The following is a 25,446-nucleotide window of genomic DNA, read 5'->3' as shown; positions in this document are numbered from 1 at the left end:
TGTACTTTGCACAAGAGAATCATTTTTTAAATTAGCCCCTCTTTTGAGAAAAGAATATTTTTAGAGGTGGAGGCATTGGGGTACTCAAGGTGAATTGCTCTGCATACAATCGGTGTTAGAGGAAGTACAGGCCTGCAGCTGTGAAACAAGTCAGTGAACTTGACATATGGGATGGGTTGGTTGATATGGATGTGGAAGCATGCTTTGAAGTGAACAGTTAACTAAATACGGATATGCCTTTTTAGCCAGAGTTTTGTTCTGTAGTTAAAATAAATCTTCAGTCTCCGCCCTCCGAATGAGACTCTGGGTCAGATCTTCAGCTCATGCAAAGCAGGATAGAGCTGTCAATGGAGCGGTGCCCATGTATTCTGCCTGCCTCGTTTACAGATGTTATATAAACCGCGCAGTGAGTGTATAGTGCTTTACGTGTTCATGGTGTAACACAAACAGTCCAACTTTGAACTTGGAAGTAACCGTTTGGTAGGAGTGCTGCAGCACAAGTGTGAATGGGGATGACGTGTGCATTCGAGCAAGGCTAGTCAGGAAGCATAATCCAACTCCTCGCACTTCCAAGCCCTTTGCGTGCTCCCTTAGACTGAAGATAGCAGGGTAGGAATGAGGGCTAACACATCACAAACCCCCTAAGAGGTAAGGATTAGCTCTATGGAGGTTAATGAGGCAAAGGAAGACTAAGTGACTTGGCCAAGGTCACAAGGTGAGTTAGTGGCGGAGCAGTGACTGGCGCTCAAGTTCCTGTCTCCATTCCTGTGCACTTTCCTCTGAAGGGAAGTGAATAACTGAGAAACACCATCATCTAGTGCACAGAAAGAAGTCAGTTTATATACAGTGCATCTGTTTTCTTTCTATCTCTAATTATAAAATCTATGGTCATTTATTATGTTTGTCTCATTAGAGGAGAAGTCTGTATGAAGTTGAGCCTTCAGTCATAGGTGGGTGACTCCAAACACATGGCAGTTTAGTCAGTGGAGTAACTAGAAATGATTTAGCGTCTACAAGAAGATACTTGTACTCTGCTTACAATATCACTATCACGAGTCAAACCTGCTGCTTATTGGACTCTGAACTAGCATCATATAGGTAGGAAATGTCATGTTTGTTTCATGGGAATAATTTATTAGTGCCCACTTGTTCATTTGCAACAGTTACAGGTATGTAGCAGCCTGCAGATTTAAATGGCTTTTCTTACCACTCTGTGTGTTGAAACATAAAGAAAAGATGCCAAAACACCTTATAAAATTCATCCTTTTCCCTAAGCGTTTAAGATAATTTGCTGCATAAATCCTCCCAGAACCATCCACCCCTCACGTTGACTCTGTTGTGTACTACTCTGTTCGCTCTGTTATATAACAATGTATTTTATCAGCTTGTGCTGTTAGATAGGGTGCGGTGACTCTTCACTGTTCAGTGCGTTTACAATTGTACAGCCCTGCATACCTGTACAGCTTGGTGAGAATACTATTCAATACTTCATTATCTTTAAATGTAGAAAGTCATTTAGGCCCAGATTTTTAAGAGCGTTTAGGTATTTCAGCACTTAGCACTGCAGCACCTAACTAATTTAGGAGCCCATCAGGGGTTTGAAGTTCCTCTGTGCCTAAGTCCCTTCTGAAAATGAGATTTAGGCCCTGAAATTAGTTAAGCGTTGCAACGCTGAGTACTGCAACACCTAAATACCTTTAAAAATCTGGGCTTTAAGTTCTACCTTGTGGAAGCGCTACAGTTCAGACAGTTGGGGCACTTCCCCCAACTCAGAAAAAGGAGAAGATAAAATTATGTTTTAATGCTTTCCAAGAACACACTTCTCAGTTTGGAAGTAAACAAGGCATTTTACCCCATAAAGCGGGTTTCTCAGTGCAGTAGCGCATTCTCGTGGTCAGATGTGGTGTAGCGGCTGTCTCCCCATATGGTGCCCCCTGCCCATGGTAGCTCCATCACAGCACTGGTTTCTCTTCTCACAACTTGGCCCTGTGGGCAAGTCATACTTTAGTCCACCCCTTCTGGGGTAGCAGAACCAAGCTATCATCCAATGACCTTACAGCAGGTCTTTCCTCCATGTCTCTGGGCTCCATGTTCCTTACATCAGTGGTTCTCAAATTTGGGCCGCCGCTTGTTGAGGGAAAGCCCCTAGCTGGCTGGACCGGTTTGCTTACCTGCCGCGTCCGCGGGTTCGGCCGATCGCGTCTCCCACTGGCCGCGGTTCGCCGCTCCAGGCCAATGGGGGCTGCAGGAAGCGGCGCGGGCAGAGGGACGTGCTGGCCGCCCTTCCCGCAGCCCCCATTGGCCTGGAGCAGCGAACTGCGGTCAGTGGGAACCGCGATCGGCCAAACCTGCGGACGCGGCAGGTAAACAGCCCGGCCAGCCAGGGGCTTTCCCTCAACAAGCGGCGGCCCAAGTTTGAGAACCACTGCCTTACATCTCTTACCTCAGGAGCTGGTAGGGAAACACAAGCCAGTCCTCTACTCTGAGTTCCAGTCCATGGACCCTGTAGCTGGCAGCCAAGTTGGCTGCCTCCCTAGACCACTTCCTACCTCTTCTATCCCTCAGAGAGCGACTACAGCCTGTTTCCCTCAGCCCCTTTGCTACAAACTTCCTGGCTTCATAATCACCACCCAGCCCCTCCTCAGCTAGGCTTCATTCAATTAAGCTTGGCTTTCTCTCTCTCTCAGGTGTTGCCAGGTATGCTATTTGGCCTCTCAGGCCCACATTAACCACTTCAAGGCCTGTGTGGGATACACACCCCTAGTTGCCAGGCCTGAAGACTCAACCTGTGCTGTGAAAGTCAAGCTGAGCTCTTTCTGGCTGATCTTCAGAAAAGGACCTGGGGATTACAGGGGACAAGAAGCTGGAGATGAGTCAGCAGTGTGCCCTTGTTGCCAAGAAGGCCAACAGCATATTAGGCTGTATTAGTAGGAGCATTGCCAGCAGATCGAGGGAAGTGATTATTCCCCTCTATTTGGCACTGGTGAGGCCACACCTGGAGTATCGCCTCCAGTTTTGGTCCCCCCACTACAGAAAGGATGTGGACAAATTGGAGCAAGTCCAGCGGAGGACAACAAAAGTGATTGGGGGCTGGGGCACATGACTTACGAGGAGAGGCTGAGGGAACTGGGGTTATTTAGTCTGCAGAAGAGAAGAGTGAGGGGGGATTTGATAGCAGCCTTCAACTACCCGAAGGGGGGTTCCAAAGAGGATGGAGCTCGGCTGCTCTCAGTGGTGGCAGATGACAGAACAAGGAGCAATGGTCTCACGTTGCAGTGGGGGAGGTCTAGGTTGGATATTAGGAAACACTGTTTCACGAGGAGGGTGGTGAAGCCCTGGAATTGATTCCCTAGGGAGGTGGTGGAATCTTCTTCCTTAGAGGTTTTTAAGGCCTGGCTTGACAAAGCTGTAGCCCAGTGGGGAAGCTTACCTGTATTATATTCGTTGCTTTGTTCTTCTGCTTTATTATATTTAGTAGTAATGCAAGGAACCTACAGGCTTTTATCCTGTAAGATTTGGCTTTAGTAGATAGTATGAGGCTTGAGGCCTATAATCTCTGGTATATATAAACATAAGTAATTTATAAGTAACAGGGAACTGAAAGTAGCAAGCAAGAGGAGAATTTTGTCCTGGATACTGACATCAGCCACCCACAGAACATAGCTGACACCAGCATCTGGAAGGTTCCGGACCGCAAAGGTGCCATAACAACAAAGTGATGTGTATGCTAATAGGGTAACGTCATACATATACTAACCTATAGAAAATGGACACCTTAAGGTGAGGAAATACAAATAAGGACCTCTATTGAATATGCATTGGACATGGCAGCGTCAGCGAAACCTACTATAAAAGTAACATCCCAGGGGCAACAGAAGGTTGGAGAGATGTAGACCTTGGGAGGGGCCAGAATGATGGCCACCGGGGAGGATGAGGACGATGACGATGATGAGAAAGATAATGGTTAAGTAAGTTAAGCAAGATAAGGGTGTAAGTATGGACGTCCAAATGTACTTTCTGTATTATCTCTATCTGCCTTGTTAAGTTTAAGTGTGTGTATAATCTTTGCTGAAAAATTAATAAATTATGTATTTGTAAATATATATAGAGAGAGTTCCTATGGTGTGAGTGTTGCACCTGTACACATTGGGGTTCCCAAATTATATGATAATTTTACAGTAATCTTACTTGGGACATGAACCTGTTAATCCTCAAATTACAATTATATATACCCAACTTTGGGTCAAGCTACTAAGCCCTGGCTGGGATGATTTAGTTGGGGATTGGTCCTGCTTTGAGCAGGGGGTTGGACTAGATGACCTCCTGAGGTCCCTTCCAGCCCTGATATTCTATGATTCTATGACAAAGATTCCACAGGCCATGTTCTGCAAACCCCACTGTCGTCTTATTTTGCCCTTGGTTATACTTGCGTGCAACACCACTGGGCAGTTAATCCAACCACATCCTCAATTATTTCAGTGGGTTCCTCTTTCAGGAGTGCTGTGCAGATGGTGTGGTAGGATCGTGGCTTAAATCACCAAACCCGTTGTTGCTATCTGAGGAAGAATAGGACCCATCTCACTCGCACCTAGCTGCGTTGGCTCTACTATGCTAACAGGAGTGTTAAAATGAATTTTTGTCTCTATGGCGGCTTGAGCAACCGAAAAATTGAATAACTGGAAGAAACAATGAAAAATGGCTAACTTTATGGAATAATAGCTGCAAAAATCCTATCGAGCCAGCTCTGCTTGTCCTTAAAGGGAACAGCTGTGACTCTGAAGAGACATCGGGCAAAACTGTTGAGTTAGTTTTCTGGTGCATATTAGTACAACCTGACTTGAGCCACAGATACCGTTAGCTGGTCCAGTCGCAGATGTGCACCTTGGGGACTTACTGACCTCTGACCTCAGGGGAGACAGGAATGGACATAGGTGATTGGTTGAGTACAACTCTCTTGAGAACCATAGAGATTGTTCTCTCTCCACAAACAGTACCACAGAAGATATTATAAGGATCAGAGTGGGCAAGGATAGCCTCTGAAAAAGGAGGACGTCCCTGGCAGAGGGACATTGGAGGGGAGAAGGGGCATGGCTGGGGCATTCCTATAGCCCAAGATAATCCTGGAGGCCACAATAACTTATTGGGGCAGTTGCCAACTAAGTGCAAGCTAGGACAATTTTCCAGATGGCTCTAACCTATGCCAGGGACAGGTACAGCCCCCAGAAGCCCTCAGTTTGGAGCAGGAGCAAAGGCACCTGTTCACTCACCCTCCTGAGTTCCTTTACAGCTCTGGCCCAGGGATGAATTCAACCCTAAATAGTCCCCTCCACCACAACAAGGCTTTCTATTTGCATAGGGCCCAATCCTGCAAGCTTCTGAGTTCTGTCAAACACCACTGAGTTCAGCGGGAGCTGAGGTCACTAAGCATTCCCAAAGAAGTGCTCAGCCTCTCACAGGCTCAAGCTCATATTGACTCGTTGCTGTCTCAGACCAGATTTTTGGACTTTGACCTTTGTCCATCTTTCATTTAAGCTGAAAGGTGCAGAGGCAAAGTTCTAAGAAACTTTTGACTGTAACTTTCTTGGGACTGCTCTCTCTTGCTAAGTTTGTTTGCGGTATTCTGAGCATAACTGCAGTTCTGAGAACTGGTAGTAAGCGAAGGGGAGGGAGAAAACAATTGAGAAATACGGGGGAAATGGTCACATGAGCAGAGCATTTTGGCAGCATGACAGTGAAAAGGACACTGTTTCCTTTCAGTGACTATTCTGAATAACTAGCTTATCCAGCTGGCATCAAAACCACTGTGCAGAGAAACAAGGAGAGCGGTTCACTATCTTCGCAGCCTTTTCCAAGTGTCCCAGGTTCCTTCTTCCTCGCAGGCTTTTGTGAAGGTGAGTTTATTTCTGCCTGTTCTGATTCTCTGCTGTCTGAGCCCCTGTCGTTCTATTAGCGCTCTTCCCTCTCTCCAGTCTTTCGTGTTTACTGACGCTGCAAATGATTTTGCTCAGGCATGTCTTGTTTGATGTACAGCTGGTTGGGAAATTTTTGACCAAAGGGTTTTTCATCAGAAAATGGCAGTTTGTTGAAACTGGAACTTTTCCTGCGAGTGTACCAGTGTTGACTAAAACTTTTGTTGGGAAAGGGTCCTTGGGTCCAGGATGGAATTTCTGGGCAAAACCAGAGAGAATTGCACACCAGACCAGCCAATAGTCTGGTGGTTAGGGATTCACATGAGAGACCCAGGTTCCAGTACTAGCCCTGATGAAGAGTTATACAAAGTAGAATAGCATCAACAGGAAAGTTTAAGAGAGACCCACCCCAGAATAGCCACTGTCCTGGTGGTCAGGACAGTCACTGGGATGTCAGAGAATGGTCAAGTAGGTATCATAGACTATCAGGATTAAAAGGGACCTCAGGAGGTTATCTAGTCCAACCCCCTGTTCAAAGCAGGACCCATCCCCAGACAGATTTTTGCCCCAGATCCCTAAATGGCCCCCTCAAGGATTGAACTCATAACCCTGGGTTTAACAGGCCCATGCTCCCCTGGGAGCTATCCCTCCCCCCAGGTACTTGAACCTGGGTCTCCCACCTCCCTATGGACTGCCCTAATCACCAACCGATTGGCTATTTGGGGGTGGGTGGGCTCTCTTTTTTCATGAAAAGCTTTGAAAGGTCTTGGTTTCTTCCTGAGTCAAAACAGGAAAAAAATTTAAATTCTGAAAAGTTTTGCTGGACAAGACAATTGTTAACCTGACCAAGTCTAGTTTAAAGTTCTGCTGGGAGCCTGACATTAGCAGATGGCTCCTCTCAGGACTCCGTTCTGATTCTGGAAGCTGGGTTTCCCTGATCAGCTGGTGGTGCTTCGAAGTGTTGAGTGAGGCCGAGCAACACTATTGTTTGATGGAATATTAGACTTTCAGCTCAACAATTTTTCCACAAAAACTTCACAAACGGCAGTCTGCAGAAAAGGTCAACTTTGTGTTAAACTCTCAAATATCGAAAAATTTTAATTTGGATATGCCACTGTGGTGCTTTCTGGGAGTTGAAGTTTGGGTGCCTCATGTCCCCGTTTTCCTCTCTGGAGTGGGTTCCCCAACTGGACTAACATCTCCCATGATGCACCTGGGCCAGGAATTCCCACAAAGCACCATCACAGCTCGCCACAAGGAGGGCTTATGGTGCATCGTTAAGATTCAGCCTTGCAAGGAGCCTGGCCCACAGAGGAGAATGAAGCCATTGAGGTACTGCAGTAGCATTTCCAAATTGAAATGTTCAGTTTTCAGCTGAAATGTTGCTGATGTTGATTTTTCACTGCAAACTTTAAACTTTTTGGGGAAGGGGGGGGAGTGCAAATTTCCAACCAGCTCTAGTGCTGAGTACCTTCTGAGGTATGCTGAATTCAGTGGAAGTGAAAGGTGCTTGGTGTTACGCTCATGGTCTGGTCCTAATAAAAACAGACAAGCATCCTTGTCAGCCGCACCCCCTGCCTATCTGTGGCTGATAGGTACCTCCCGCCTGTCCACCAAAACCACAGCCTCTTCTGTGAGAGGTCCCCTTTAGTATGTTCCTTTTTCACCAAGAACCCAAGATGAGTCAGTTTTCAGATACCCTGTTTTATGAGGATGGTTTCCTCTTCCCAGGTCCAGAACAACATTCCAATGCCACAACTGGCCTAATGGAAGCAAGATTTTATTAAGGCTAGAGAGCGAGAGAGAGATTCATATTATAAACAAACTAAGTTGTTTATAAGTCGTAACTAGTCTGAAAATTCACAACACACAACTTAGCTAGGTTCACTTTAGTTGCCTTTTGATTTCTTTGACATGGCTAGATGATCGGAGCAGATAGGTACCCCGAATGAAGATGTTTACAGAGCTATCCTCGCTGTTTCATGTGTATTACAGTTATTCATTTGTATGTCCTTTGTCCTGGATAAATGAGCTTAGGGGGTTCCCTAGACCCAGATCTTGAAAGGTATTTAGGCTCCATTGGAAATGAATGGAAGTTAGGAACCTAAATACCTTTGAGGATCTGGGTCCTAGTCACTTATATGATGCAAAGGTTTATTGGAACTTACAGCCACATCATAGTAGGCTTTCAGCCCAACGTGTGCATCTTCCATCTGCTCTGGGCGTTTGTCTTAAAGGAAGGTGGTAGTAATTCTAAAGCATTTAACTCATGTAAACAGATAGAGGGTGTGTTTTCCCTTTATGATGAATTTTACTCCATATTAATTATAAATGATGGGCACATTCCCAATAATCGCTCTCAAGCCCTTAACAGCAAATAGCAGATCAATGTACTGACTCTCCCATACATACATTTAAAAAAAAAAAGACAATCCACTAAATAGTCTTGTTTCATGTAAGCGTTTGGCATTACAGCTGAAAATAAGATGAGTTAATGCCTGCCACCAGGAGGAAAGGGGATACGAGTTTCCCTTTATGAGACATATGGATGACAGACTCATTAAATGAAATCCAGATGCTCCAAAAGACCCATTACAGACGACCTGCCCCCCCCATACCACATAAAGTGCTCCGTTCAGTTGTACCAATAGAAAAAAAAACCCTCTCACGCTCTCTCACCCCATTCCAGAAATGCTTCCTAGACGTCCGCGAGAGATCAGTGTGTGTCAACAAACCGGGGCCCTGCTATTAAAGCATATATTGGTGAAATGGAGGAAGAAAAAGCAGAGTTTACAGGCAAGTCAGAAGAGCTGGGGTTTGTTCTGAGGTTGGGGCTGGTCTTCACCGGAGAACTTGTACAACAGGCAGCAGTCGTGGAGCCAGACTGCCCCACCCAAAGAGAACCGGTCAGAGGCAGAACAAAGCCCCACCTTCCCATCTGTAGCAAGCATCCTTATGTGTAGTGCAATGGCTAAGCTACAGCCGCTTGCGGGGAACTTCTAGGAAGCTTTGTGCTCCGCTCAAACACTGAGGCCCAGATCCCCAACGGTACTGAGGCATCTGGCTCCCACTGGTTTCAGTGGGAGTCAGGTGCCTAAATACCTTTGACAATCTGGGTCTGAAGCTCTGCATGACCTGCGACATGGTCCAGTGCCATGAAGGCAAAGGCCGGCTCTCATTCTTCAGTTGCTATTGACGCTCTCGGTGCTCTTTGCATTTCATTGACCGTTTGGCTTGTTTCATTACCAGGTGGCTGTTCTCTGCTTACAAAAAAAAAAAAAAAGTCTGTGAATTTAATGCTCAAGAAAGTGTAGAAGACTGTGAGAGAACCTGAAATGCAGTCTCTGGTGGAGATGGGGTCCCAAACCTTTGACCTCCCATCCCTCTGTGTAGGACTGGCTCTGTATGTCATTTCTACTCTACAGAAGCTGGAAAAATAGCATAGTGTTATAAAAAGTTATATCCTTGGCAATCATTAAAAGGAATCGAATTGGATAACCGGGGTTGTGACTGGGAGTGTATCAGGTATAACTGCATGGGTCAATGCTCACTCATCAATTGTTCCAAAAGTGCTTGAGAAAAGTCAGAAATTGCCATTCTAAACACTCTCACTTCTTGACAGGATGAAGGCACTTGAGCTTTGACTGCATGCTTCACAGCACAGCCAAGGGGCGGACTTTGCATAACAAATATGCAAGTATGTAAGGTCATTCAGTCAGGAGCTGCTCTCCCAAAGCGTATGCCAAAACCCTACAATGGGATAAGCTCCTTCTATGGGGCGGTATGGTTGCTGGTCAGGTGATTTGCATATGTGCTACCAACTTCTAATTTGCTTCAAATTTTTTTCTCCTTAGGAATTGCTCCTCTCACTACTGATACCTCTCATATTGTATCTGAATATTATTAGTGGTTGGTATAGGCGATACCCTGCAACACCTTCAGATGACCTTGGGCGTGTAGATGAGTTTAATGCTAACACATTTGGAATTCAGTATACACCAGTGACGCATACTACCAAACAAATAATGCAGCATATGGCTTCTGTTTCCTTTTTGAAGGGTACGTTCTCTCCTAACTTTATTACACAGTTGTTTTTTTACATTTTCTGTGTTTCATGAGACTTTTTACTAAAAGGTGTATTTTGCTTGTCCTGAATATTTGTTAGATATTAATCTCTAATGCCAGAGGATACGAGTGCCAGTCCACCTGTGTGGTGCTAATGAATATCATGGGGCAGATTCTCTCTTGTGGCCATGTGCAGAAAAGAGTATATGGGGGACACTCGGGTGCCAGTTATGGCTCTCCAGTTCTGATTGCCAGTCTGCACTGTTGTTGGCCTGGTTTTTTTACGAGCTGCCTTGGGGCTGCTTTAACTTACTCCATTGGCCTAGGGATCTTGATATTCATTTTTCATTATATTTTTTCCCTCTGGCTCTCTCTGCTTCTGTTTTTAGTAGTTGCTCCGTATTTGTTTTTCACTTCTCTCTTGAATGAAATGCTGTCTTAACATTCAAGTCAAAGTTCCAAGCCCACAATTTGGAAGTGCACTTAACATTAGACAAAATGAATCCGTTCTTCCCTAGTTTTAATGGTTTATTTTGCTTCTCAGAAAAGTGACGGTCGTCTGATGTTTTGGTAGACAATAGATGTAAACATGCGCATTTATTTTTCTTATATATCACAGGTCTACATATTTTTGAAAACAACACTGAAGAAGAGAACACTAATATGACCTTCTATGACACAATAGAAGTTAACTTTAATGATGCTTTTTCTTATGAGTTAACTTCCCATGCTTATTCTTCATTCCATTTGCAAAGGGACAATATGGATCATCATTCAGGTGATTTTTCCAGTTTAACACAAATAATTGTGAATTTTAATCTTTCAGTTTAATCACAAATTATAAAGGTCAACATGAGATTAAAATGTATGTAGGAATAAAATTAGTGTTCAAACAACTATTTTCTAATATTGATTCTCGAATATGGGATATCTGTCTATTTGGAACAGATTGTTGGGTGACTCCGGCCACAGGCATTCACGGAAGTAGCTAACTTGGTCAACGTTTCAGCACCCAATGGCACCCACTCAGTATACTCAGGAATGGATCTGTTTGGGAATCAGAATTCTGTTCCAGGGGAAATTCTGATATTTAAAAAAAAATGTTCTCAATTGGAATGAAAAGCTGAAATTTCAAAATTTCACACAAAACAGAATTTGGGGGGGGGGAATTGTTTTGGCTCATTTGAAATGTTTTGTTTTTGTTTAAACTTTTTAAAATATTTTATTTTTTTATTTTATTTCAGAATTAGTTTAATTTTTTTAAAATTTATAATAGAAAAGAAAATAGTTAATGTTATAATTGAAAATTGGTCTTCTAACTGGTAATTGGTTTGATGATTGGTAATTGATCTAATAAGTAACAGGTTTGCTTCTGGATTTGGTAAATCAGTATCTCGTAATTGGCATAATATAAAATATATACAAATAAAATAATATAAAATAACATATTTAGAAACAAGAAGTCATTTCAAAATAAAACATCAAGAAGGACCTTATTGAAGCATTTTCTTCCTGACTGAAATTTCATCAGAAATGACACATTTCCCCCCACAATGTTGACGTTGACAAATTGACGTTTTCTGGCTGAAAAACATTCGCCTGGAAAATTTTTGATCAGGAACTGCCTGACAAGCCCAGTGTTCTGTAAGCCCCAGTGGTGCAAGTACGGTGGTATGGTCCCGTCCCCTGCCCTTCCATGCAGCTGCATCTCCTGAGTCCTCCTGCCTGGTGTCTGTACAGCAGCCATGCAGAGCAGCCCTGATATCCCGGGAGCTGCAGCGGCGAAAGGAGTGGGACGTGGGGCTGCCCGGCGTCCCCACACCAGCAGCTCCTCCGGCGCAGCTGTAACCCCCCCCAAGCCCAGCCCCCACTAAGACTCCCCCAAATCATTGCATAATGACCACTGAACACCCATGATATGGAAATGATTCTCAGCCACTATTGACATCCAGTGAAACCCACCGACGACAATAGGAGTTTTTGCCATTAACTTCAGCAGGGTCAGGATTTCAGCCACAGAGTACAGTCTAATTGGGGGACCTACAGGTGATAGGCTCCACTTCCCATTGCTAATCCTCTGAGGCATGAAACCCCTCTCTCTCTCTCTCTCTCTCACTCACACACACACACACACACACACACACACACTACTATTTTGCCTTTTTTTTTTTTTAATCTTTCCTAAAGACAGCTGCTCTGGCTCAATGTTTTATGGCGACGTCACTTGTGCTGTTACTCAACAGTGGACTTCAGGATTTGTTCCCTTGCAAGCAAGCATTGATGCGGCTATCATTCAAGTAAGTAGAGTCGGGAGCTTGAAAGTCAGTTCATTTTAGCCAGATTATTAGTATTAGACCTCACCAAAGAAAATCTCTGACCAAATACTTTACATGTAGATGGAGCTTTTTAGAGAAATTAGATGTATTCACATCAGCGGGCCTTGATGAAATTCACTGTCAGGTTTTGGGCCCCACACTACAAGAAGGATGTGGAAAAATTGGAAAGAGTCCAGCGGAGGGCAACAAAAATTATTAGGGGTCTGGAGCACATGACTTATGAGAGAGGCTGAGGGAACTGGGATTGTTTAGTCTCCAGAAGAGAAGAATGAGGGGGGATTTGATAGCTGCTTTCAACTATCTGAAGGAGGGTTCCAAAGAGGATGGAGCTCGGCTGTTCTCAGTGGTGGCAGATGACAGAACAAGGAGCAATGGTCTCAAGTTGCAGTGGGGAAGGTCTAGGTTGGATATTAGGAAACACTATTTCACTAGGAGGGTGGTGAAGCACTGGAATGGGTTACCTAGGGAGGTGGTGGAATCTCCTTCCTTGGAGGTTTTTAAGGCCCGGCTTGACAAAGCCCTGGCTGGGATGATTTAGTTGGGGATTGGTCCTGCTTTGAGCAGGGGGTTGGACTAGATGACCTCTTGAGGTCCCTTCCAACTCTGATATTCTATGATTCTATGATTGTAAACCCAGTGTGCAAGACATTAAATAATTCTTATAACACCCCCATGAGGAACATTATCCCCTTACTGTTGAGGGAGATAGAGATTTGATGATATAGCCATATTTTAAACTCATGATTGCCTGTTTCCTAAACCTGCGCACGTTCTTCCAGACCCCACTGCCTTCCAGCAGTTACTGTCTGACTGTAGAAGTCATCATGTCTCCAGTGGAGCACAGTCAACATTGACTCTTACTCTACCTGTTGGAAGGGTGTCACCTGCTCCCAGCCCTGCACTCCCTTGCCAGTATGCAGCGTGTGAGGCCATGAATCTGCCTCAGCTCCACAAAGGCATGCAACAGAGCAAGCCACCCTCCACTGCATTCCTGCATGCTAGCATTTGCAGCCAAAGTACGGCACCCTGGCATCTTCTCCAAATCTAGTGTAGCTGCACTGAGGAAGGCATAATTGAACTATCTTTGTGTGTGGCACCATGTTCATAATAATACCTAGCTCTTATACGGCACTTTTCACCAGTAGATCTTAAAGCGTTTTACAGAGGAGGTGATTATCGCTAGCCCCATTTTACAGATGAGGAAACTGAGCGATGCAGTGACTTCCCCAAGTTCACCAAGCAGGCTGAATCACAGTCTAATGTTCTGTCTGTCCACCAGGCCACACTGTCTCCACGTTAAAGCAACTCACTGCTGGAAATAACACCCTGAACGCCGCCCTTCCAAGAAAAATATCCCAACGCTACCACCAGTGCTCCAGCGATAGACTGTCGCTCCTCTTGTGTCAAAATGAGAGTTTAACACTTGGAAAAAATGCCTGCCATTTGCGTATGCATGAACACACACACAAACACACCTCGCCCGCCAACCCTGTGCCATGAGGCCAGAGTGAAAATGTTTGCTGCTTTGGAAAACAGCAAGAAACATGGGGTTTTCTTGCTGGTGATAATCTGTGGTCTTGTCAAATGAATCTAATTGGTTGCTTTTGTATTTTAGATTGCATCAAACCACTCAGTGATGGAAGAGCTGCGATCAGTCACTGCTGTACAGATGAGGCTACCTCCCATTCGTGTTGCAGAAGGCATTAACTATGACTTTTTGGTTGTCTGCACTGCTGTGGCTTTCTCTCCACTCATATACTTCATGTCACTCAATGTGGCAAAAGAAAGGAGGAAGTTTAAGGAGCTGATGAAGATGATGGCGCTCCAGGATTTAGCCTTCTGGTGTGTGAAATGCCCACTTAACTATGTATGGCTGATAAATCAACTGGTGAATGAATATCTCACCGATGCAGCCATGTGTTTAACGTGTACTGTAAGAAGCTGGGAAATTCTGCTGGGTGAACAAGATGTGGCCTCTCCATTTGCAAAACCTGAGACGGTAAATTAAGTCCAGCTGTAATCCATGTCGCCAAAGGAAGCTGCTAAATATAAGCAGTGCCTCAGAATTACCAGCCAGTTGCACAATGTATGAGAGTCAATGGAAGTAGCCAAATCAAATTGAGAGCCTTTGGTTTGTCATGACATAGCTGAATGACTGCTTGTTTTTCTCTGCTTTATGTGAAAGTGGTAGATCTTGCATTGTAATCGGTGCAGGCATAGCAGTCCTTCCACAGATCATAATGTGGAATTGAGCCTTAAATACAAAGACAAGGGACCAATCTGTCTTTCAGAGGAATTCCATTAGAATGGGTCCAAAAAGAAAATACAGGGACTCTTTCCTCCTCTTCTCCACCCCCCAAGCCCCTCGCATTTTCCCTGATTTTTCCTACATTCAAATGTTCAGGATTCAAAACATTTCAATGTGTTCTAACTTGGTCATTGAAGCCAATGTGTGTCCATTATAGTCAACACTGTGCAGGCTGATTTTGTTTTGTTACTGAATGGAACTTGTGGTACCGCTCTGTGATGGGGTGTATGGATCTTTCAGTGCCCCCTTGTGGGATACCTGAGGCATTACTGTCCCTAACCCAGTAGTGTCCTGTGGAGGAGACCCTACTGAGCTAGACAATGGCCTGGTAATTTCCAGCCAGGGTTCAGTGCCTGTTCAGGTAGACACTCCCAGCTGGGAGCTAATTATAGAAGTGGGCTGTAGTCCACAAAAGCTTATGCTCTAATAAATTTGTCAGTCTCTAAGGTGCCACAGGTACTCCTGTTCTTCTTTTTACACTCACCATAGTATTTAGACTCGGCACCTTATAGGAAGGATGGGTTATGCCCATGAGTAAGGTCCTACTTCATTTGCAATATTGCAGAAATTGCAGATCCTGCAATATTAGGCTTCCACCACCATTTGGATTTTAATTAGCTCACTTTGCACAGTCCACAGTTTTGCCTACATTTTGAGTATGCAAATAGTACTGCACTAACATTCAATGCCTGTAAAACGTAAAAGGCTAAAGTGACTGGACTCGATTTCTATAGCAGTAGCGTTAAGACTTTTTGTCTGCTGAATTTTATATGGTACCGGTCACCTTTTTTTTATAATTAATGTAATATAGTTGCAGCAAAATGTCTGGGTATCAAAAATAATTAGCAGGCATGACATAACACTGGAGTGTTTGTATTGTTCCAGCAATTTTTTTCTTGAACAAATGGGACTACTCTGGCTTTATTTATTTATTACTTTTCCGCTGTTTTCCAAGTCTTGTCAGCAACCCATCTGCAATTATTTGAAGACCATCCTGCAATTTAAATAGGGCCTTACTCAGAAAAGAGTGAGCAATACAGGGACACACAGGGACCCCAGATCAGGACAAGCATCCGAAGAAGTGAGGTTTTTACTCACGAAAGCTTATGCCCAAATAAATCTGTTAGTCTTTAAGGTGCCACCAGACTCCTTGTTGTTTTTGCAGATCAGGACAGGAGTTCTGAGGAAATATACTATATAGCTGCTCCTTGTGTAATTTTGAGATTACTATTTGAAAAACAGCCTGGGAAGGAGAAACTAAAGACTTCTGCCAAGTTGGTGTCAAACCCCGTCCTAAATCCCAACATGAAGATGGTGATTTGTGCTCAAGTCTGAGCCTCCAGCAAATTTTCACTCTCACCCTTCTGTCCCTGGCCCTTCCATAAGTGCCTGGTTATATTTTTATAGACGTTTGTTTAGGAAGCATGAGCAATTTGATAAATCTTTACTGTACAAAACCCAGAAATGCAAGAGTAGCCATTAGGAAAATGAACCTCACACTCTTTGCTTAGAGAAACATTATGCAACAATTTTTACATTACTGTCTAAAATAAATGCATGTTGACGGGAAAGTATCCAGCTTTAAAAGAAATGAAGGTAAATCTGAAATACATTGACTTCAATGGAGCCAGTTTTTTACCCTGTAAGTCCTGGGAGAAATGTGGAAACTTCTTGGTCAGGAAGAATAGCCACAATCAGAATGAACATTTTGCCCAGGATATCTTCCCTCTTTTAAAATCTTCCTATCATTATCTCAGCTAAAACTCTTGTCGGTAAACAGAGGATGATGGAAGCTGATGGATGCACGCTGATTCACGTCATTTTGAGATGTGTGTTTTATGTTCTCCCCATCTGATGGGCAAACTAGAGATCATATAATGCCCATATTCTTGGGGGTTGAAGTCTGCACTGTCTCTTACCACGTTTAAAAATCAGTTCTTTGTGTTTATGAGTTGTCCATCTGAGACTGGTATACGGCTATGGCAATAGCCTACGACTTGGGGAAACATGGGTTCGATTCTCTACTCCACCGCAGACTGTATGACCTTGCTTAAGCTGTGTAGCCTCTGTGCCTCATTTCCCATCTGTGAAATGGGGATAACTGCACTGCTCTACCTCACATAGGTGTTTTGAGAACAAATATATTAAAGATTGTGAAGCGGTTTGAGACCTACTAATGAAAAATGCTCTATAACACTTAGTTATTATTTATGTATCATCTGTCAACAGTGTTGCACTTTCTATTTAGGTTCTTTTATCACTTTAATCGCTATAGTATCTGACCACTTCCTGTCATGCATTAAGCCATATAATTAACTTTTGTCATGTATGGTTCATTCTTTTCCTCAGTACAGCTTTTATTTTGAAAATCTCCCTTTTCTGGTGATTGTGTGTATATGTGATTTTTTTTGAGGGCCAATTGCAGTCAAAAGATCCAAGTTCAGATTTTTTAAAAAAAATCCCTTACCTATGTTACTAATATAACAAAGGAGGTCATTAAGACTGAAAGCATTTTTTACAAAATCAACATTTCTTTTTATTTTCTCTCGGTCCTTTTTGCCTTTTATTCAGCTTGCATAATGAAATGAGACAGGTATATTTCAGTGGTGTTTGCCAGTTTCGTGTTTTGATTCTCATAGGCTATCTCAGTATGGTGATTGTTTTTCCAACACTGCCTGGGAACATCTAAGGGAAACATAAGTCATTTATTTATTTTTAATTGCATACAAATATGTCTATTTCTATCATGGCATGAAACGCCCCTTTTTATTAAAACCTAAATTGTAAGCGAATGACGAGAAGTTGGCAGTATCTCTATAAAACATTATGGTGACATGTTTTGTCAAACAAATGTCAATGATTGTATCAAAGTACAGGCTTCTCTTCCCCCTCCCCCCTTTTTAACAGATGACTGCATGACCTCACATCCATACATAAACCAGAAAAGTAATACCATGTCTTTTGATTTTAGGTTCTCCTGGGGTTTGCTGTATGCAGGCTACATTTTAATTGTGGCAATTCTACTGACACTTATCATGAAATCTGATGAATTTATATACCACACCAGCCATTCTGTGATGTTCTTCCTCTTTTATCTCTATGGCATCTCTTTGGTAAGTTTTATTTTTCAGAGGCAGCATAGCTGTTTCCATCTCTGGACTTATAATAAGTCTGGATGTAAGGATCCTTGGTATTGCCACAAACGAAACTTTTTGAGCTGCGGGGGAGAGAAGTGTGTTATTGACCTGGAGGATTCAGATAGCTTTCATACAGATCCGAAATAGAGTCAGATTTTTAGTCCACTCCGGGACAAAACTTGCTGGGCTCAGTTCATTTTCTCAATTCATTTTCAGCTGCAGACTACATTCCTCACACAATTCAGTGCGAGCTTAGCCAAGACCAAAGCAGACAGGAATTTACTTCCGCAGTCCAGAGAATGATTGAGATCCTCTGGTTTGGGATCTCTCCACTCAAATAGACTTCATTTACCTACACTAAGTAATGCTAAGGAGAATTCTGTACAGCAGTATTAGCTTCTTTGCTATGGTCTCTTGGATTTTAGGTTTATTTTCATGATCCAGTTAAACAAAAAGTGGTTTAAAGGTCTTGAGCCAAGTTCAGACCCATACACAGATGCTAATCCAAGTGTAATGTCTGGAAGCTGTGAGGCATCGTTTGGCCTTTGTATGTTAGATAGACTCAAGCTATCAAGCCATTGAAGGATACCTGGGCCAACTGATGACCAAGATCATTAAAGCTCTCCTTCAGACAAGGCAGCCAGCCAATCACCTTAAAACAAATGTTGGTTCAGTCATTTCTATCCCTGGTGGTTTGCACCTGAAAAAGTTCATTGGTTCTTCAGACTAAAAATACTGGTCAATTAATGAACAGGGCAGGATACTTCCAAATTCGGAAACTTTCAGAGTCAGGGCAACCCTGACATAAGATAAGGCCTTTAAAACATCCCCCAGAGCTGATTGTTACCTCATAATTGTAGCTTTTCCTACAATTGTTCAATAAAGTTCTCATAGATGTAAAACATCATTAGTTTCAATAACTCTCTTTTATGTTGGCCCATTCTTCTAAGCACCTTGTCACGAGGGGCTATAGGAGTAATGAAACACCAACAGTCTTACAACTGTAGTGCTATATGACGATATTGTGATTCTCTGAGAAACTGTTGCTAATAAACCCTTGGTCTCTTTCAGATGTCACTTGCTTTCTTACTAAGTTCTTTGTTGAAGAAACCTAAGCTCACTGGTATAGTTGGGTTCCTCTTCATCCTGTCCTTTGGAAGTCTTGGCCTTGCTGTATTGTATAATCATGTTCCTGAACCTTTGGAATGGGCTTTAGGTCTCTTCAGTCCTTTTGCTTTTACGGCTGGATTTGTGCGGGTATGATACAGAATAATTTCCTCCTCATGCATCATTCATTTAGGAAAGGATGAAAATTTTATCTGTTAAGACTTTCAGAAATGCAGTCAGTGAAGGAAAGTTGATGACGACACCCATTTCCTGGTGAAAGGGTTTGAGTCCTTCAAATCCAGTAATAGAACCTCAAGCTCATTGGCTTCACCTCACCTTCCATGTAAAATTTCAACATTTTCTGGCCTTCGTGGCCCTGAATAATTTAATTGTTGTGCTTACCCTTTGGTTCTTATCCCTATTTGCCCTTATCCTCTCTATTCCATCCAACCCACACAATTAAGCAACCCCTTATTGTACTTCCCCACAGGCTTCTTCTACATAGCCAACTGCACTACCATCCATTCGTATTCTTTCCCCTGTAAATGTCTGCATTATTTCAGATTGTACATTTAGAAGACGCTGTGAAAGGGGTGGATTTTTCTGACTTTTTGGAAGACTCCTTCCCAACGTTGGCAGTTTTTTTCCTGTTGGCTTTTGATGCTCTTCTCTATTTGATGCTAGCCATCTACTTTGACAAAGTTTTGCCTGGTAAGTATGAGTCTGCTTGCAATTTAAATTAATTTAAATGGTTTCATTGCTTTCCCTTTCTCTTGAACTATCTTCTGTAACTAACATGGTTTGACTGTATTGTGGCCTACTGGACTGGGACTCACAGGGATACCTGGGTTCTGTTTCCATCCCAGCCATTGGCTGGCTGGGTGACCTGGGGCAAGTCATTTACCTATCTGTGCCTCCCATCTGTAAAATGGGGATAATTGTACTTGCCTCTTTTGTAAATTGCTTAGAGATCTATTGATAGAAACTGGCCTATAACAGTTAGGTGTTGTTATTATATCCAGCATCTATTTTCCCATTTTGCTCAAGCTCAGACTGATTGATTTACTGTTTTCTAAGCACATTTAACCCACAGGAGAATGACAGCTCTCGGGACAAAGTCCTCTCCCACAAAACTAACACAGCACGGCAGTGTTAATGCAAATTCCCCTTCCTTGCCTTGCCAAGGGGCTTTGATAATCTTCCAGAAGGGCTACCTGTAGGGAAGACAGATTATTCATTCCATGTTCCATCTCTAGCCCTGGCCTCCTGACTTGTTGACATTGCTAGAATGGTACCATTTGCTATGGTGATGGCACAAATGGCAATTTGGTGCCTAATTCTCTTTTGAGTTCAGTGGTGCGAAAATGCCCCCCTCTCCCTCTCTTCCTTCCCCCCCCCCCGCCCCGCAGAAGCTTTATCACAATATTTCACTGAATAAAATGTTCCATTTTATTTTGGTTTAATAATTAGATAAATATGGGATGCACCATTCCCGTTTGTTCTTCCTGAAGCCATCTTATTGGTTTAAAAAAAGAAAAAATTGTGTCAACAATGATATCCTAGACCATGAAGAATACAGTGACCAGGTCTTTAATGATCATGTTGAGAAAGTGCCTCCAGAATTTCGTGGGAAAGAAGCCATCAGGTATGGGCCCTGGAGCGTGTTTGTTTGGTTTCTATCGTGTTAAGGCTTATCGGAGTCCAATTACAAGAGAAATGTAAAGACTTGGATTTCTATTTAATCTTCCCCATAAAGTACCCTGGACCTGTTTCTCCAGGAGGTCTGTGCTCAGAAGTAGAAGACTACTCTAGGAACCCCCTACAGTACCTGCCTACCATTAACCCAACCTAGGAGCAGAGTTTTAGGAAGAGCCTAGCCCTTCGATTCCAATGTTAATTCAAACCTGTTTGCTTCTTTTTCAGTATCAACAATATTAAAAAAACGTATAAAGATAAGGACAAGATAGTGAACGCTTTAAGAGGTAAAGAGGGAAGCCTCTGAAAGTGAAGGTACCTGTGGGTATTTTATCCAAGCACCAAGCTACCATGTGTCCATTAATCCCATGCCATCCCATGGGTATTTTTAGTCCCTGTGAGGCACCTAGATACCAAGGTGATGGACACCATTTATAAATACAAAAAATGATTCAACCAGGACTTTGATAGCTATTAATAATTAATGTGAAAAAGGAACTTTTGGGGCCCAGGTACCCAGTTAGTTGTGGGTATTATTTAGCCCATTCCATTCTCTGGGCACTTATTCCACAAATCTGAACCCTCAAAATAATATACAGGAAGCCCGTCAACATCCACACACACCCCCTCTCCGCCCAAGCTCTCCTCAGAAGGGTGAAAAAAAACGGTGGGCTCTCCAGGATAATGGAAAAGGTTAACAAGTCCTAGCTCTGGCATGCCAGGGTGGGGAAGTTTCCAAATCAAGACCCCTCATGCCGAAATCCCTGAGCAGCTCACTCCTGTTTACATTAGACGTGCTTCAGCTTAAGCAACTTTGCCGATGTCTAGTGTGATAATATTAGCTAGATCAATTACCCAGTTACCTGCATCAGAGTAACAGCCGTGTTAGTCTGTATCCACAAAAAGAACAGGAGTACTTGTGGCACCTTAGAGACTAACAAATTTATTTGAGCATAAGCTTTCGTGGGCATCCGATGAAGTGGGTTTTAGCCCACTTCTAAGGTGCCACAAGTACTCCTGTTCTTTTTCCAGTTACCTGTAGTAGCTGAAGCTTGGGGAATTTTTAATCCTAATTCATAGCCCTTCTCTGGTTTAAACTTCCTTTGCTTTACCTTCTCACCAATACCATTTTTTTATATTAGGTTTGTTTCTTAATGTCTATGAAGGCCAGATCACTGCATTACTTGGTCACAGTGGAGCTGGGAAAAGTACGCTACTGAACATCCTTAGTGGACTTTGCCCACCTTCAGAAGGTAAAATTATCTAATGTCAAGCTGAAGGGAAGGTTACCAATGTGTGATTTTTTTTCTCACACCTACACACACCTTCTGGGTCTCTGAAGGAATGAACAGTTTATGGTTACATGCGGGAAGGCACAATAGAAATGTGTGATTATGAGTAGATGGGAATGCCCATGTGCTGTCAATGAGCTGGAAATGAATGTCACTTCACTAAGGAGCTCCTTGAACCTTCCTCTGAAGCACCTGATACTGGCTGCTGTCAGAGATAGAACATTACAGTAGATAGACCACTGATCTAATGTGGTAGGACAATTCCTATACTCCTACATATTCATAGCAGGGAAGGGGGTGTGATGTCCCAGACTGAGGTGTCATTAGAGGAGGTATTGAAACAAATTGATAAACTAAACAGTAATAAGTCACCAGGACAAGATGGTATTCACCCAAGAGTTCTGAAGGAACTCAAATATGAAATTGCAGAACTACTAACTGTAATCTGTAACCTATCATTAAAATCAGCTTCTGTACCAAATGACTGGAGGAGAGCTAATGTGACGCCAATTTTTAAAAAGGGCTCCAGAGGTGATCCTGACAATTACAGGCCGATAAGCCTGACTTCAGTACCAGGCAAACTAGTTGAAACTATAGTAAAGAACACAATTGTCGGACACATAGATGAACATAATTTGTTGGAGAAGAGTCAACATGGTTTTGTAAAGGGAAATCATGCCTCACCAATCTACTAGAATTCTTTGAGGGGGGTCAACAAGCATGTGGACAAGTGGGATCCAGTGGATATAATATACTGAGATTTTCAGAAAGCCTTTGACAAGGTACGTCATCAAGGGCTCTTAAGCAAAGTAAGCTGTTACGGGATAAGAGGGAAGGCCCTCTCATAGATTGGTAACAACTGGTTAAAAGATAGGAAACAAAGGGTAGGAATAAATATTCAGTTTTCAGAATGGAGAGAGGTAAATAGTGGTGTCCCCCAGGGGTTGGAATTGGGACCTATAAAATCATGACTGGTGTGGAGAAAGTAAATAAGGAAGCGTTATTTACTCCTTCTCATAACATAAGAACTAGGTGTCACCAAATGAAATCAATAGGCAGCAGGTTTAAAAGAAACAAAAGGAAGTATTTCTTCACACAACGCACAGTCAACCTGTGGAACTCTTTGCCAGAGGATGTTGTGAAGGGTCCACCAGTGGCTATTAGCCAGGATGGGCAGGTGTGGTGTCCCTAGCCTCTGTTTGCCAGAAGCTGGGATTGGGTGACAGGATGGATCACTTGATGATTACCTGTTCTGTTCATTCCCTCTGAGGCACCTGGCACTGGCCATTGTTGGAAAACCGGATACTGGGCTAGATGGACCTTTGGTCTGGCCCAGTATGGCCGGTTTTATGTTCTTATGTTTCCACACCCTGCTAACTTGTCCTCCTCTACCTTCTCCAAGCACAAAAGCTTCTATACCATGTACTGAGCCCAATTTCCTCTCCTCCCGTCCCAGAGACTCCCCTTATTTCAAGCAGATGAAGAACAGGGGATGGGTGAATTAGTTAGAATAAAATAAGAGTCGACCAAAACTTTCTCCCAAAATTTCATCTGTTTCCTAAAGTTTGAAAATATATTGGTTAGCGTTTGTATGTATGTATATTTTTGAACTGCCTTATATTATCAAAAGAAAGCAAAATGTTTGCATGGTCTGCGAATCTGGCACACCTGGCAAATGATTTCTCATGTTGGTAACATTTTAATCGATTTATTTATTTTCTTAAAACAAGATCATGGAAGAAAATTTCATCTGGTAAAGTAGATTAATGCTTTTGTGGGATACACACTAGTGGGTTACATCTACTGTGGAAGCAACACATTGCAAATATCCAGAGTTTTCTTTCATCCAGGTTATAAGGGTAGATACTTTTGCTCAGATTTCAATATCGATGTCTGACATACCATGCATTCTAACAGCATGTTATGCTTTCTGTTCCTCATGTTTACCTTTGCAGGCTCTGCCATGATCTATAAATACAAAGTGTCTGAAATGGAGGACTTGGAAGAAATTAGGAAAATAATTGGAGTTTGCCCACAGTTTAACATTCAGTTTGAAGTTTTAACAGTGAAAGAAAATCTAAGGATTTTTGCTAAAATCAAAGGGATTCGGCTAAAAGAGGTTGAACAAGAGGTAAGTATGTTTCATATGGAAGATGACTGGTGAGAAACCTTGCCTTTAACTAGACTTAAAGGACCAAATTTTCACACTGGTCTCTAACTTTGTATGCACCATTTTATAAGTGTAATCATAGAAGTGTCCAAATGACCCATTTACACATACAAATAGCATTGGCACAGTACTCACAAATTCCATTTGTTCTAGCAAATTATTATTGGTTTGCATTAGTACCTCTAAGTGATCCTGTAAGCGAGATCGGGGCCCCATTGTGCTATTGAGAGACAACCTTGACCCTGTCCCAGAGAGCTTACAATCTAAATAGACAAGACAGAGGCAAGTTGGGAGGGGACACAGTGAGATGAAGTGACAGTTGACCCAGGATCTAAGACTTGGTGCTGTGGGGTTCCTTTTGCAGTGTAGACGTATCCTGGAAAGTTCTATTAGGTTAGTTTGCATGTTGTCTGTAGAGCATGGAGGCTACCAAATGCATTATGCACCTCCATTATGTTCTTTCCTGAGCCACAGGGCCATCCTTAGGATTTATGGGGCTCTAGGCAGTATTATTAAACTTGTGCCCCTGTGCCCGACGGCAGCCCGGGCTCACGTGTTTATTTTAGATAAGTGTGGTCTTTTGAAGGATTTATTTCAAAAACCATATGTCTGGAGATCCAAGCATTTAAGGCTAAAGATGAATACTCAGATTGTGCATCTAAAAATCTATGCAAGGATTTTTTAGAGATGTGATTTTATAATCTTCAGCAACACACTAATGAAATATTCTTAAAGCAAATTTTAAACTACGGCCCTGTAGACTAACATGTTCTGAGTAAATATTTTTTTATTACAGTAACGCACAACCATTTTTGTCAGTAAATTCAGAAACTGACGGTATATACCTGGGGTTGGCAAATGCCTGTTAAATGGCTTCATTTCCACTTGAATGACTCTTTAACAGTTTCAATGTTGTGCTAATAGGTCTGGCAGGCTGGAAAGGTTTTTCACTTTTAAGTACTAGATCCCCACCCAGCTGTGGTGAGAGTCTGCAGGAAGGATCAGAACAGGGATAGGAAGAGGTGGGAGGTGGACACTAAGATCCCGGGGTGCCTCAAATTTTTGGGTGCCCTATGCCGTGCTGCATAGGCCTAAGGATGGCCCTTCTGAGCCAAGTCTGGTGCTTTATGGTGATGCCTGTGAGGGACAAATGTCTGACACCATCCAGCCATCATGTTTTAGGTCTTCCAGGCGTGGGTCTTTTACATTCTGCTTTCATGGATCAAAATCAAAGATGATTCTTGCAGGGAAGTTGGTTAGGCATTCAGAGCAGATATCTGTACCACCCATATTTTAGAAGCAATTGGGTGATTATTTGAGAATGTGGGGGGACCTGGAAATCCAAATTTCTCTCATTGTGCAATCCACATACTTCCAGCTTATGAAACAGCTCTGAGACTGATTACTCCACTACCAGATGTTCCCTT

General features: G+C 42.9%; 1 protein-coding gene across 5 annotated transcripts in view; it reads left to right on the top strand.

Annotated features, from left to right (window-relative positions):
• Positions 1-5,514: 5,514 nt before the first annotated feature.
• The window catches only part of LOC135974807 (ATP-binding cassette sub-family A member 10-like), a 56,821-nt gene continuing 36,889 nt past the window's right edge, over positions 5,515-25,446 (top strand). The window contains exons 1-13 of one of the 5 annotated variants that reach the window (XM_065563681.1): positions 5,515-5,891; positions 8,599-8,705; positions 9,764-9,968; positions 10,594-10,752; positions 12,162-12,271; positions 13,926-14,152; positions 17,590-17,731; positions 18,827-19,012; positions 19,426-19,573; positions 20,333-20,507; positions 20,786-20,844; positions 21,700-21,810; positions 23,805-23,980. In XM_065563681.1, the coding sequence (XP_065419753.1) occupies positions 8,601-8,705; positions 9,764-9,968; positions 10,594-10,752; positions 12,162-12,271; positions 13,926-14,152; positions 17,590-17,731; positions 18,827-19,012; positions 19,426-19,573; positions 20,333-20,507; positions 20,786-20,844; positions 21,700-21,810; positions 23,805-23,980 (1,803 nt within the window). In that variant the 5' untranslated portion in view covers positions 5,515-5,891; positions 8,599-8,600. Of the gene's footprint in view, positions 5,892-8,598; positions 8,706-9,511; positions 9,607-9,763; positions 9,969-10,593; positions 10,753-12,161; positions 12,272-13,925; positions 14,153-17,589; positions 17,732-18,826; positions 19,013-19,425; positions 19,574-20,332; positions 20,508-20,785; positions 20,845-21,699; positions 21,811-23,804; positions 23,981-25,446 lie in introns of those variants that run through there. The other 4 variants (XM_065563684.1, XM_065563683.1, XM_065563685.1 and 1 more) reach the window with 4 other exon arrangements.

This window comes from Chrysemys picta, chromosome 12 (genome assembly GCF_011386835.1).
Source record: "Chrysemys picta bellii isolate R12L10 chromosome 12, ASM1138683v2, whole genome shotgun sequence".
Lineage (NCBI taxonomy): Eukaryota > Metazoa > Chordata > Testudines > Emydidae > Chrysemys > Chrysemys picta.
The sequence above is the reverse complement of the archived record's forward strand: the minus strand, read 5'-3'. Positions and strand labels throughout refer to the sequence as shown.